Raw genomic sequence first — 13,122 nt, forward strand, 5'->3', positions numbered from 1 at the left:
GGCCACCATTTTACTGAGATTATATTTCATCCCATATCATCTCATCTCATTTCATATCTCTTTTCATCCCAGTCGATTAATGTCTCAAATTAATCATCTTCATTTCATTTCACTCCATAATATCATTTTTCATAAAAATATGAATATAAATTAAAATAAGACATGACTTAAAGGTCTTAGCTACCAGGTCATAAAATCCTTTAAAAAAGAACATGACAGAAAACAGTTAGTGCCATAGATTATACACTTAATATATGTTAGTGCTATAGGTTTTTTTTTTCGAACTTTTTAATCAGCTGTATTTCGGACTTTGCCCAGAAAATTGTAAATTGCAATTGTTTTATATTGAAGTTTTAAGGTAACTCAATCAAAATGACAAGTTTCATGAAAACAATTGCTTTTCTGACATCGAGTTCTATAAGAAGAGGTAATATATTTAAAATAAAACAGGACACAAAACAAAACTAATAAAAAAAACAGACTATATTCCGAACAACAACATAAATTAACTTTCATAACTTACATGTCTAAAGTGTTGGAATTAAATCTACAACTAATTCTAATCGGTTCCATATCTGTAATAAACCATTGGCCCGTTTTGATCTGTATCACTTATAATGTAAAATTAAAATGCCAAAACAAATCTACAATTTATTATTTTCAACGAATATTTACATTTCCGGCTACATTTAAAATAAAATATGATTGATAAAATATGAGATTAAATCAAAATTACTTAATTCCTGTCCGTTGCAGAAATTTGGTTCTTTTTTGAAAGATCCCTTTAAAATATTTTTTCTGTATTTCGTGGACAACACTATACTGCAATTTCCATTCAATCTGTATTATAGGAAATTTCTGACAATCACCAATAGTGCAGTACACCCTTTGTTGCTTCTTTGTAATGGCTGATGAAAACCATGTGACAAAGTATTGAGGGGTGTCTGACGACACTAGCAATGGATGAAGCACAATTATGATGTGGCTTTCTACAAAATACTATCTTAAGACTGTGTTTCAAGAAAGACATATTATATTATGCTAAAATACTAAACAGGGAAGCTGATAGAAAAATTTGTGAATCTAAATATATTTTTTTTAAATTTTATACTCTCATACATTTTTATAATATTCCTTGTCTCAACAGTTAAATAACTTGCAAAGCTAATATTGAAGGTTTGTGTCAAATTGTTGGCAAATAAAAAGTACTTTAGCAAATTTAAATCTCAAAAAATGTTATACATTAAAAAATTATATCAGAAACGAATAGTTTTATGCAATAGACATAAATTTCAATGTTTCGATTTTATTGCTTTCAGTTGCAGTACTGAGACATTTCTCGACGAGCACAGGCGTTCCGCAGTTCGAGACATTAGCCATAACTGTGCCCAAAAAACATGTATTCCATGTCGAATTAAACAGGCCAAAGAAATTGAACACTTTTAATAAAGCCATGTGGAGGTAAATATGAAGTAATTAAAACAGAATTTTTGGTAAAGCATTATTAATGAATGTTTTTGTTATTGCCTCTATGGGTGAATCAACTCACAGCCTAATCAGTGTTAAGTGGATACTGGAACCCATAAACAAAAATAACCAAAATGCTACTATTACTACCTACTTTGGGACATAATTTTTTTATTGCCAATGTAGGCAGAAGTGCATAGGGCCCACCTGATGGTTAGTGGTTACAGTCGCTTTTGCACGTCAGCAATGCCAGGGGCATAGCCAAGGCGCTGCCTACCGTTTAAGACTCTCCACAAGCCTCTTTTGAAAAAGGACATGTCGGGATATGAGTTTTAAGTCTCAGTTTTACGGTACATTGGCTGCCCATCTTGCGAACCGAAACGCAATACTATTTCACGTCAGATGTAGGCAGATTAGTAGTATCTACCCGTACAGGTTCACAAGACGCCCTACCACCAGTAATACAGGACTAGCATAGAGAGTCGGAGAGTGGTTGGCAGTAGCAATTTTGTAGATAGTTTCCAAGCTACTTCAATATTATTATATACATTTTTTTATTGCCTTTGTAGCTATACTGCCTTAGTAACTGCACTGAGACCTTAGAACTTATATCTCAAGGTGAGTGGCGCATTTACGATGTAGATGTCTATGTGCTCCAGTAACCACTTAACACCAGGTGGGCTGTGAGCTCGTCCAGCCATCAAAGCAATAAAAAAAAATGTAGATGAGCATACTGCCTACCTGATGTTGGAGAGTTAGTTATTTTGCCTCTTAGTCCTCAGCAATGCCAAAGGCACAAGCCGCTACCTACTGCAAACATTATATTATATAATAATTTTAATAGTATATTTGCAGGGAATTAAATGAATGCTTCTCTTCATTGAGCAATAATTCGGAATGCAGAGTGGTTGTCTTGTCCGGACAAGGAAAGCATTTTACTGGCGGTAAATAATTCATATATATTATAAAACATAGTATAAATTAAAAAGAAAATCATCTGTACAATAGTTTCCCTTGATAATTATAACCTTATAATAATTTTTAATTGCTTTATTATTTTAAAGGACTGAATGACACGTCATAATATGATATGGATAGAAAATATAAAACTCAGACAAACAACTTAACATTTAACATTTATTTTATTTTTATCGCTTAAATGGCTGGACGAGTTCACAGCTCACCTGGTGTTAATTAGTTACTGGAGACCATAGATACCTACAATGTAAATGCCGCCACCCACCTTGAGATATGTTCTATATATCTCAGTATAGTTACAACGGCTGCCCCACCCTTCAAACCGAAACGCATTACTGCTTCACTTCAGAAATAGGCAGGGTGGTGGTGCCTACCCGTGCAAACTCACAAGACGTCCACCAGTAATTACGCAAATTATAATTTTGCGGTTTTCATTTTTATTACACGATGTTATTCCTTGACCGTGGAAGTCAATCGTGAACATTTGTTAAGTACGTATTTCACTAGAAAAATTGGTACCCGCCTGCGGGATTCGAACACCGGTGCGTCGCTACATACAAATGCACCGGTCGTCTTATCCTTTAGGCCAAGGCGACTTCAATATCGACTGTTACCATATATTTACAGGTATAGAAATAAACAGCCTCGTGGAAATGGCGGCGGAGGCTGAGGACCTTCCAGACGTGGCCAGGAAGGCCAGATACCATTACAACTTCATTAAATACGCACAAGTTCGTATTGCCATTCAGTACTGTTTGTTATTTTGGGATTAGCAGCGGTTTGGTTGCGCCCGTGCGATTGCTCCGTGAGCAAAGCTGATTACTTATCACCTCTTACCGTATGTTCGTCTGTCTACAACGACAAAAAAAAAACAAAACAGATCTTCATCATCTTGTCAGCCCTCACAGATGAGTATCCTGTCTATTTTTAGTGTGTCCAGTGTCCAGTGACCACTTAGCACCAGGTGGCAATTAAAAAGTCATTTTTACGATCTTGCAGTATTGCTTTCCCCCTCAAATGTGACCCTTAAATACGAGCACATAGAACATCATAGAAACTGGTAGTAGGACCTCTTGGAGACCGCGCGGGTAGGTACCACCGCCCCGCCTATTTCTGTCGTGAAGCAGTAATGCGTTTCGGTTTGAAGGGTGGGGCAGCCGTTGTAACTATACTGAGGTCTTAGAACTTATATCTCAAGGTGGGTGGCGCATTTACGTCGTAGATGTCTATGGGCTCCAGTAACCACTTAATACCAGGGGGGCTGTGAGCTCGTCCACCCGGCTAAGCAAGTAAAAAAATTTTTTTTTTAAATGGATCAATATCAGGACGGAATCACGGCTTTGGAGGATTGCGTCAAACCAGTGTTGACCGTCGTGCACAACGCCTGTATCGGCGCCGGAGTAGACCTGGTCACCGCCTGCGACATCAGGTACTTGGAGTGGGCAGACATTTTCCTATCTGCTTATAGCATTTTCATTTCTCAATCCACCGACGTCACTACTGGTAATATTCCCCCGATCCACTAACGGTGCTTTTAGGTACCTCAAGCACCGGTCACCGATCTCGTCGAACCCGTCGCTTGCGACGAAGGGCTCGACGAGTAAATTAACTCCCAGACACAGCCCACTGAGTTTCTCGCCGGATCTTCTCAGTGGGTCGCGTTTCCGATCCGGTGGTAGATTCTGCGAAGCACTACTCTTGCTAGGGTTCGTGTTAGCAACGTCGTCAGGTTTGAGTCCCGTGAGCTCACCTACTAGTTAAGGTTACGCTGAAATAGCCTGTCAAGGCTATCAGCATAGGTAGGAAACAAAAAAGCTGGTAATAGAAATAATAATAACGTAATTTTTGTTATTGTGTTTTGCCTACCTAAGCTGATGGTCTTGAGATGCCATTTCAGCGTAACCGGGCGAGGGTAACGTAATAGGTTATCTTCTTCTTCTTCTTGTTTAGCATACGGCCTACCTGATGGGGAGTGGTTACCGTCGCCCATGGACATCAGCAATTCTAGGAGCAGAGTCGCTGCCTACCACGTAGTCGTGTCACACACACGGAAGCCTTTATACATGGAACCACTTAATCAATAGAAGTCATAAAACAGCATACGACCTTATACCTTACCTTATAAATATAAAACAATTTAAAGTATAAAAAGCTTATTCGAAGTGGTCTCCATTGGCTGCAATACAGTCCTTTAAACGTTGAGGCCAATAGAAGCACTCACTCTTTTCATGGGAAAAATTTTCACTGCCAATCGTACGGATTGTTTTAGGGACTCCAAATTATGATGGCGTTTAGAGCAAGCCGTACTCTCTAAAACTGACCATAAATCATAATCCAGCGGATTAAGATCGGGACTAGACGACGGTCAGTCTTCAGCTCTGATGAAGTCCGAAACGTTCGTTTCCAACCAAGACTACGTAGACCGACCTTTAGGACCTGGCGCCGAGTCTTGCTGGAAGGACCATTCTTGATTATTGAACATGGTGTTGTTAAGGGGCTTCACTATCCTCTCAAGAATGGTATCTTGATACACTTGTGCCGATGTTTTGATACCTTTTTCACAAAAGTATGGCTCAGTCACTCCTTCATAGCTAATACCCCACGAAACCATCACTGAAGTCGGATAGTGCCCACGTTGCATTCTGTCGACTAATCGGGAAGCTTCCTTAGAGCTTTGAGCATAAATACGGTCATTTTGTTTGTTAAAATGTTGCTCAATTGTAAAAATTTTCTCATCCGTAAACAAAATTTTTCTATGACCTCCCTTTGCGTACCGCTTCAGTAGTTGTTTCGATTTTACCACCCTATTCTCTTTTAAATTATCAGTTAAGAAGTAACCAGTACGTCTCTTATAGGCTGCAAGTCCTAAGTCATCTTTTAAAATACGCGACATGGTTCTAGGTGCTATCTTCATCTCCCGACATAAAATCTTTTGCTTTCGGACAGGATTTCTTCGAATTCTTTCCCTTACTGCTTTGACCACCTTTTTCGTATGAACACTAAGTGAACGGCCAGATCTTTTTCTGTCACAAGCAGAGGAGGTCTCATTGCACCTATTAATAGCCCGGTACACAAACAGTTTACTAATACCAAGCGTATGAAGAGTTTTAAAAATTGCATTTGGCTCCATACCTACTTTGTGTAATGCAATCACAGCGATTCGGTTCTCTTTATCACCCCACTCCATTTTAATATCGCAAAATATTGTACAATGTATTGGCGCCAAAATGAGAACTCAATGAGCAATCATATAAAAATGAGATTCCAAATTCAAATGTAATATTTTGTTTATTATTAATTGTAACAGTATTTATGGCCAGACTGTAAAAGTAATAAATGTTATTTGCAATAGATTTTTTTTTCCTTTGTCTCAGTATTTATGGCAAGACTAGGTATATATATAGATAATTCAATTTACAGATATTGCTCCCAGGACGCGTGGTTTCAAGTCAAGGAAGTGGATGTTGGCTTGGCGGCTGACGTTGGAACCCTACAGAGGCTGCCAAAGGTAGCTATGATAAATAGCTTCATTATGATTTAAAGATATTAAATAGATGAACCGAACTTTTTTATTTCTTAGGTGGATGGACGATCGCACTGCCCACCTGGTGTTAAGTGATTACTGGAGCCCATAGACATCTATAACGTAAATGGCGTCACCTTGAGATATGCGTTCTAAGGTCTCAGTATAGTTACAACGGCTGCCCCACCCTTCAAACGGAAACGCATTACTGCTTCACGGCAGAAATAGGCGGGGCGGTGGTACCTACCCGTGCGGACTCACAAGACGTCCTACCACCAGTGAGCTTTGTCTACACTAAACGGCCAATGCCAATACCAGTCCGGTCATCGTTCTCGTCGAACCCATCGCTTACGACAAAGGGCTCGACGAGTAAATTAACTCTCAGACACAACCCACTGAGTTTCTCGCCGGATTTTCTCAGTGGGTCGCGATTCGGATAGCGGAAACACAATACTGAACTTTTGTGGAATATTCTCGACGTTTCTAGGGATTTTTCTCGACTATAAAAGCATTGCAGAGATGGCACGCAGTCAGTCAGTTATCGGAACTATTCGAAGCGAAACAGCGAACGGATCACCTGAAGCGAAGCGGAAGAAGCGAATTGAGAATTTTAAAGTGTTTTAAGTGTTCTAAGTGCTAATACAGTGTTAACTTGCAATTCGATAGATTTTTTTATTTATCCCGAACCCCAGCGCGTAACAATATATATGATGGAAACATTTTTAAGAGTGGTAACATTTTCATGCAGATAATTGGCAACACGTCGATAGCGCGAGAACTTTGCTACACCGGCCGAAAGTTCGACGCCAGGGAAGCGAGTGAAATAGGCTTCGTCAGTAAAGTGTTCCCCGATAAAGACACGTAAGTGCGTTTTTTAACAAGGACGCTTATATATAATAACGCGTTTAGGGTGCTGGTGGTGCTGCCCCGCTTTTGTAGCGCATCAGGGATGTTTGCAGACGCGCACATAGATTGTTTTTACGCTACCATGCGTAAGAGTGTGCATCTCTGGTCAGCAGAGTGAGGGCCAGCTCCAACAGTATCCTGAGCATGATCGCAAGCAGGCTGGACTGTGTATACACATGGGTCGCTGTGGTGCCATCTCCCATGGGATGTTACGACAGTAATTCATTGTGATGTAAATATAACTACTAACATAGGTCTAACTCTTATTAACAATTTATATGAGTCATGGTTACTTGCAATAAAAACATTATTATTATTATTATTATTAATCTTTTTTTTTTTTTTTATTGCTTAGATGGGTGGACGAGCTCACAGCCCACCTGGTGTTAAGTGGTTACTGGAGCCCATAGACATCTACAACGTAAATGCGCCACCCACCTTGAGATATAAGTTCTAAGGTCTCAGTATAGTTACAACGGCTACCCCACCCTTCAAACCGAAACGCATTACTGCTTCACGGCAGAAATAGGCAGGGCGGTGGTACCTACCCGTGCGGACTCACAATAGGTCCTACCACCAGTGATTACGCAAATTATAATTTTGCGGGTTTGATTTTTATTACACGATGTTATTCCTTCACCGTGGAAGTCAATCGTGAACATTTGTTAAGTACGTATTTCATTCGAAAAATTGGTACCCGCCTGCGAGATTCGAACACCGGTGCATCGCAACAACGAATGCACCGGACGTCTTATCCTTTAGGCCACGACGACTTCAAAATCTGTTATTTTAAAAATCAATTATACGTAACGTCAATTATGTTAGTGGATAAATTATTTTAATACGCTTATATTGGTAAACAATTGAGATCTATAAATGTCACGTCGATGGTCGTGGGTTCGATTCCCACGTCAGGCAAACATTCGTGTGATGAACGCATTTGTTTAATATTTGTCGCAGTGTTCATTGTTTATATATGTATAACACAGGGGAATCCTAATTTGGGGCTAAAGCTAACAAAATAAAACATTTCCCGCTAAACACCAAACCGCATTTGAATTTATTGTAATCTCATATATCAAATGTATTGTCTATGATTCTAAAACACAGATTACTAAGTACTTTTTGGCGGGAACGCGAGGAGTGAAGTTGTGTGATTTGTTTTATTTTGTCTAGTTAGTGTTTCTTCGGGTTTAAATGTGTAATAAAAGTAAAAAAACCAGTAAAAAAATAATTTTCTCACCAGTAGTATATTTTGTCCGTATATAAAAAAAAACGCCTTATCGAAACGAAAGTTCGTATAATCTGTGGTTATTATTTTAGTGCCCTCAGTCACGCGCTGCAGGTAGCCGAAGACGTGGCATTAAAGAGTCCGGTCGCAGTTCAAACGACGAAACAAAGTCTCGTCTACTCGCAGAGCAGACCGAACAGTGATGGCCTCGAGCATATCGTAAGTGTGATGAAAGTGAATTTTGGCTGTATGAGCCGTGCACCCTTTGCCTGGGTGAACGTTACAAAAAAAAACAACTCCAGTCGAAGTCAATTATGAATTGTTAAGGATAACTCTAAAACTATTCGTTACTAGATCTTGGTGAAATAAAAATTGAAATAAAAAAAATAATTATCAGAATAAGTTCACCTATATAAAAAACGCACATAAAAAATATAGTAGAATTCGGAGTCTCCTCATTTTATAAGTCGGTTAACAGAACCGAACATTATTGTTATACGCTCTATTCACCTAATTGCGTTTTAAGTTCTGGCAATATTGGAATCGCAACAAGACGATTGGACTTTTTGGCGGGAACGCGAGGAGTGAAGTTGTGTGATTTGTTTTATTTTGTCTATTTAGTGTTTCTTCAGGTTTAAATGTGTAATAACGGTGGTTTATTAACTGTTTAATATCTGTGAAAGTGCACAAATGTGGGAAAATGAAACAAAGCCGCTGGACGCAACTTCTCGGGATCCTCCAAAAAGTCCACTGAAAAAATCTTAGTAAATGACCACCATTTCACTAAGATTATATTTCATTCCATATCATCTCATTTCATTTAATTTCATCCCAGTTGATTAACGTCTCAAATTAATCATTTTCATTTCATTTCACTCCATATTATCATTTTTCATAAAAATAAGAATATAAATTAAAATAAGACATGACTTAAAGGTCTTAGTTACCAGGTCATAAAATCACTTAAAAAAAAAAAAAAAAAACAAGACGATTGCCTTGTATTGTTGATTGCATTGCTTAGTATTGTAGGCTAACGCAGTCTTTTAACGTACCGTACATAATTATCTGAGTTTTTTTTAAATGGCCATAGACAATTCTCATAAGCTGCCACACGACCTCAAACTAGAATTCCCTGTGCTTTAAAGACCAGTAACGGAAACATAGCAGTAACGCACCAGTCAGGGGCGCCAACTGTCTCAAAAAAAAATCATTTTCGTTTCACAGCGCTTGCTTAATTCCGTGATGAATCAAGGCGAGGATCTGCCCAAAGCGGCCGTCGCTCAGGCCACGAAGAGCCCGCCGCCGGAATACGAGAACTTGTAGACACTAACAAAGCCCCACGGCTTTAAGGATCTTAAAGCGTTTAACCCTTTGCCTGCCGTGTAGGTCATCGGTGCTCTACGCGGCGCACTGAAGTAACTATATCGATTTATCTTATCAATTACTTACTAAGGCGCCGGAATACCTAGTAGATACTGGGAAAGACGAATCCGAGCGATACTGAGAATGAATATATTTCTAAGAGAGCTAAAAGACTAAAACATACAAACAAAAGAATTACTTCAGTGCGCCGCGTGGGGCACAGGTGACCTTTTTTATATATTTATTGCTTAATTCGTTGAACGTCAATGCCGCCACCCACCTTGAGATATGAGTTCTAAGGTCTCAGGTATAGTTACAACAGCTGTCCCACCCTTCAAACCGAAACGCATTACTGCTTCATGGCAAAAACAGGCAGGGTGGTGGTACCTACCCGTGCGGACTCACAAGAGGTCCTACCACCAGTAATTACGCAAATTATAATTTTGCGGGTTTCATTTTTATTACACGATGTTATTCCTTCACCGTGGAAGTCAATCGTGAACATTTATTGAGTTTATTAGATATTGTATAATATTATATAAAATATACGATCCTATAAACCTTTGAAGGTGCTGTCAAACAAAAATTATTTCATAAGAACTAAACAAGTAAAGACAAGTAAAGATTTAATTTTTTACTAATAAGTGACTAATAGTGTAAGGGTAAAATGTGTTATTGAAGAAATATTTATCGTGCCTTATAATATACTTTTAAAATGATTTGTTAGTACTATTGGTGTCGCGTTGACATATTTACCTAAATATATACCTACCCTCCTATAGTGCGGTAGGTAAGTTCCTACAAAGTTCCGTGTTGTGTGAAACCGCGTTATAGGGCTTCTCAAATAAGAATGTGCACGTCAATGACCTTGATCTGTCAAAGTTCGATAAAAAAGTATGGATAGCAACAAAAAAAATGTTATCTTCTTTTTTTAATTGAATTTTATGCCTAATTATGAAGACTTTTAATATGTTTGTTTAATGAATCATACTGATCTATATAATTTGCTTGAAATGTTGAGTACTGGTCGAGGTAAATTAAACATGAATATAGATTATATAAAAAAAACTACCACCTATTTAAAAATCAAGGCTGCAACACTGTCGGACCCTATAATGATTATAGTATAATTTATGGATGTGCGACGATGATGATGATTATTCAAGCAGTGGGATAGGTGGAATCGGCAAACTCGGATTATAAATATGTCGTCACAATATGGCGCAGGTCCATGCACATTCTTATTTGAAATTCATTTTAAATGAGACTAGAAACCAGTACAAAATGGAGAGCAATTTTTCTAAATGAAATGTCTCAACTATGCCTGTATGTATTTGTTGCGTTATTTTGATTAAGCGTGGACTGTATTTTTTGTATGAAATATTTATTAAACCTTTATATTTACAAATTAACGACTTAATATATGAAAATTATAAAATTGACGCGTTACTTTTGGCGGCTGGATTTGTAAGAGGATTTGATGACACCATGGCGGAAGTCGTTCGCTGTCATTTTGACGTTCAGAAACTGAACAATATTTCATTACGTAGGTATTAATCATAGAAAATAAGCAGTAAAATTTCGGTTATTCCCTTAGTATTGTATGATCATAAGTTTTTTTGTACTTATTTATAACTTCTGTCATATTTAATTTTAGATATGTTTTATTAAGCTGTTAAGAAATTAAATGGTTATTAAAAAAAACAATTATTTTATTTTCTAGTGTTAAAAAAAACCGTTTTTTTTTTCTTCGTTGGTAGCCTAAGGGGCTAATACAGTTACGCCCGGACGGGTAGGGGAGCTCACGAGTGCGAGTTTTTTAACGTTCTCGATCGCGTAAACGTTAAAACGAATTTGTATGGAGTTCAAAAGTTTGCCTATGTTAGCCACCAGAGGAGCTGTTCCAACTGCATTCAAATTTGAGTTAACTTTTACGCTATCAAACATTCCCGATCGTGCGGACAGAATTGAAAGCAGTCGACGTCACCCAAAACACCTCATTTCGGATCCTCCCGATCCACTAACAGTGCTTTTAGGTACCTCAAGCACCGGTCATCGTTCTCGTCGAACCCGTCGCTTGCGACGAAGGGCTCGACGAGTAAATTAACCCACAGACACAGCCCACTGAGTTTCTCGCCGGATCTTCTCAGTGGGTCGTGTTTCCGATCTGGTGGTAGATTCTGCGAAGCACTACTCTTGCTAGGGTTCGTGTTAGCAACGTCGTCAGGCTTGAGCCCCGTGAGCTCACCTACTAGTTAAGGTTATGCTGAAATAGCCTCTCAAGGCTATCAGCTTAGGTAGGAAAAAAAAACGCTGTCAAAAGCGTTAAAAAAACTAGCGCTAAATACACTGAGGGGGCTGCTTCGATTCCCCACCGCATTGTGCATGCTTGCGGAGGCGCATACCGACGATTTCTATGCAATAATAAGAAAACGATGCTCGTCCTTGCTCTGCAGGGTAGGGACTTGCTCCAACAGCGTCCTGGCCATATTTTCGAGATTAGATAGACCTTTTCTCAATCATTATAGAGAGAACCACAAATTTTGCTCGTAATGGTCAACTATTGAAATTGCAATGTATTTTTTTTTATTGCTTAGATGGGTGGACGAGCTCACAGCCCACATGGTTGTTAAGTGGTTACTGGAGTCCATAGACGTCTACAACGTAAATGCGCCACCCACCTTGAGGTATAAGTTCTAAGGTCTCGGTATAGTTACAACGGTTGCCCTACCCTTCGAACAAAAACGCATTACTGCTTCACGGCTGAAATATGCAGGGTGGTGGTACCTACCCGTGCGGACTCACAAGAGGTCCTACCACCAGTAATAATAAATGTATGCTCTTCCTTTCTTTTCTTACTACATTCTTACTATTCAAGAAACCACTGTTACTAACATTAACATAGATTAATATTATCTGAAATAAATAAATTTAATAATAACATTAATTTCCAGAGACTAAAGCACCTATTCTAAATTGAGCCTTATCGATGTTCTTCGAGCGCTACACTTCACGGTCCTCATTAAAACAGTTCTGGAAAGGGGCCCTGACATACCCCATATTAGCTCATGGAATAAGTGGATCGCTAGTTCATCAGAAATCATTCACAAAAGTAAACGTGTTTGAGAGTTGAATAAAACGTAAAAAAATAATCTCGAAATAAACATAGTAGTATCTTTAAAAAAAAACCGAATCTTTCGAACTGATATTTAAATTATTAATTCTATTTAAACGATTTATTCTTCTCTTGAAAATATTTATTTAGTACGCACACACCTATCCGCCATTCACTCCGCCGATGACGTCACAGGGTAAACGCGAATTTACCTCCTTTGTCTATCTGATCTATTCATTAAAAAAAAGACATTATTGTTATTAAAAAAGAACACAATAAGAACATTTTTTCTGACTTACATTAGAGATTTAGAGGGTAAATAAAACTTGCATGATGAAAATGACCAGGAAAGGTCAATGAACTTGCATCGCTTTGTAGAAACTGAATTAATAGACTATGTTTTTTATTGATACACAAGTGTATAACATATTATTTTAAATGTATTTACGTTATCTATGTTTATTTATGTCTCAATTTTAAATAATTTATACATTAATTTTCCATACTCCGAACTCAAAAACGAAAAGTTTTCGATTCTGA

At 38.2% G+C, this 13,122-nt stretch overlaps 1 protein-coding gene across 2 annotated transcripts; it reads left to right on the forward strand.

The window, feature by feature from the left end:
* The first annotated feature begins 227 nt into the window (after nt 1-227).
* LOC114248402 (delta(3,5)-Delta(2,4)-dienoyl-CoA isomerase, mitochondrial) lies at nt 228-11,080 on the forward strand. Of its 2 annotated transcripts, none has more exons than XM_028181624.2 (9): nt 228-427; nt 1,320-1,461; nt 2,323-2,411; nt 3,073-3,176; nt 3,771-3,874; nt 5,866-5,953; nt 6,717-6,829; nt 8,198-8,324; nt 9,330-11,080. In XM_028181624.2, the coding sequence occupies exons 1-9, from the start codon at nt 373-375 to the stop codon at nt 9,426-9,428; spliced, it is 921 nt and encodes a 306-aa protein (XP_028037425.2). In that variant the 5' UTR covers nt 228-372; the 3' UTR covers nt 9,429-11,080. The 2 variants fall into 2 exon arrangements, with proteins under 2 accessions (XP_028037425.2, XP_089594374.1); XM_089738248.1 differs by having other exon boundaries at nt 275-427; nt 1,326-1,461.
* The last annotated feature ends 2,042 nt before the right edge of the window (nt 11,081-13,122 follow it).

This window comes from Bombyx mandarina, chromosome 24 (assembly GCF_030267445.1).
Source record: "Bombyx mandarina strain Sakado chromosome 24, ASM3026744v2".
Lineage (NCBI taxonomy): Eukaryota > Metazoa > Arthropoda > Insecta > Lepidoptera > Bombycidae > Bombyx > Bombyx mandarina.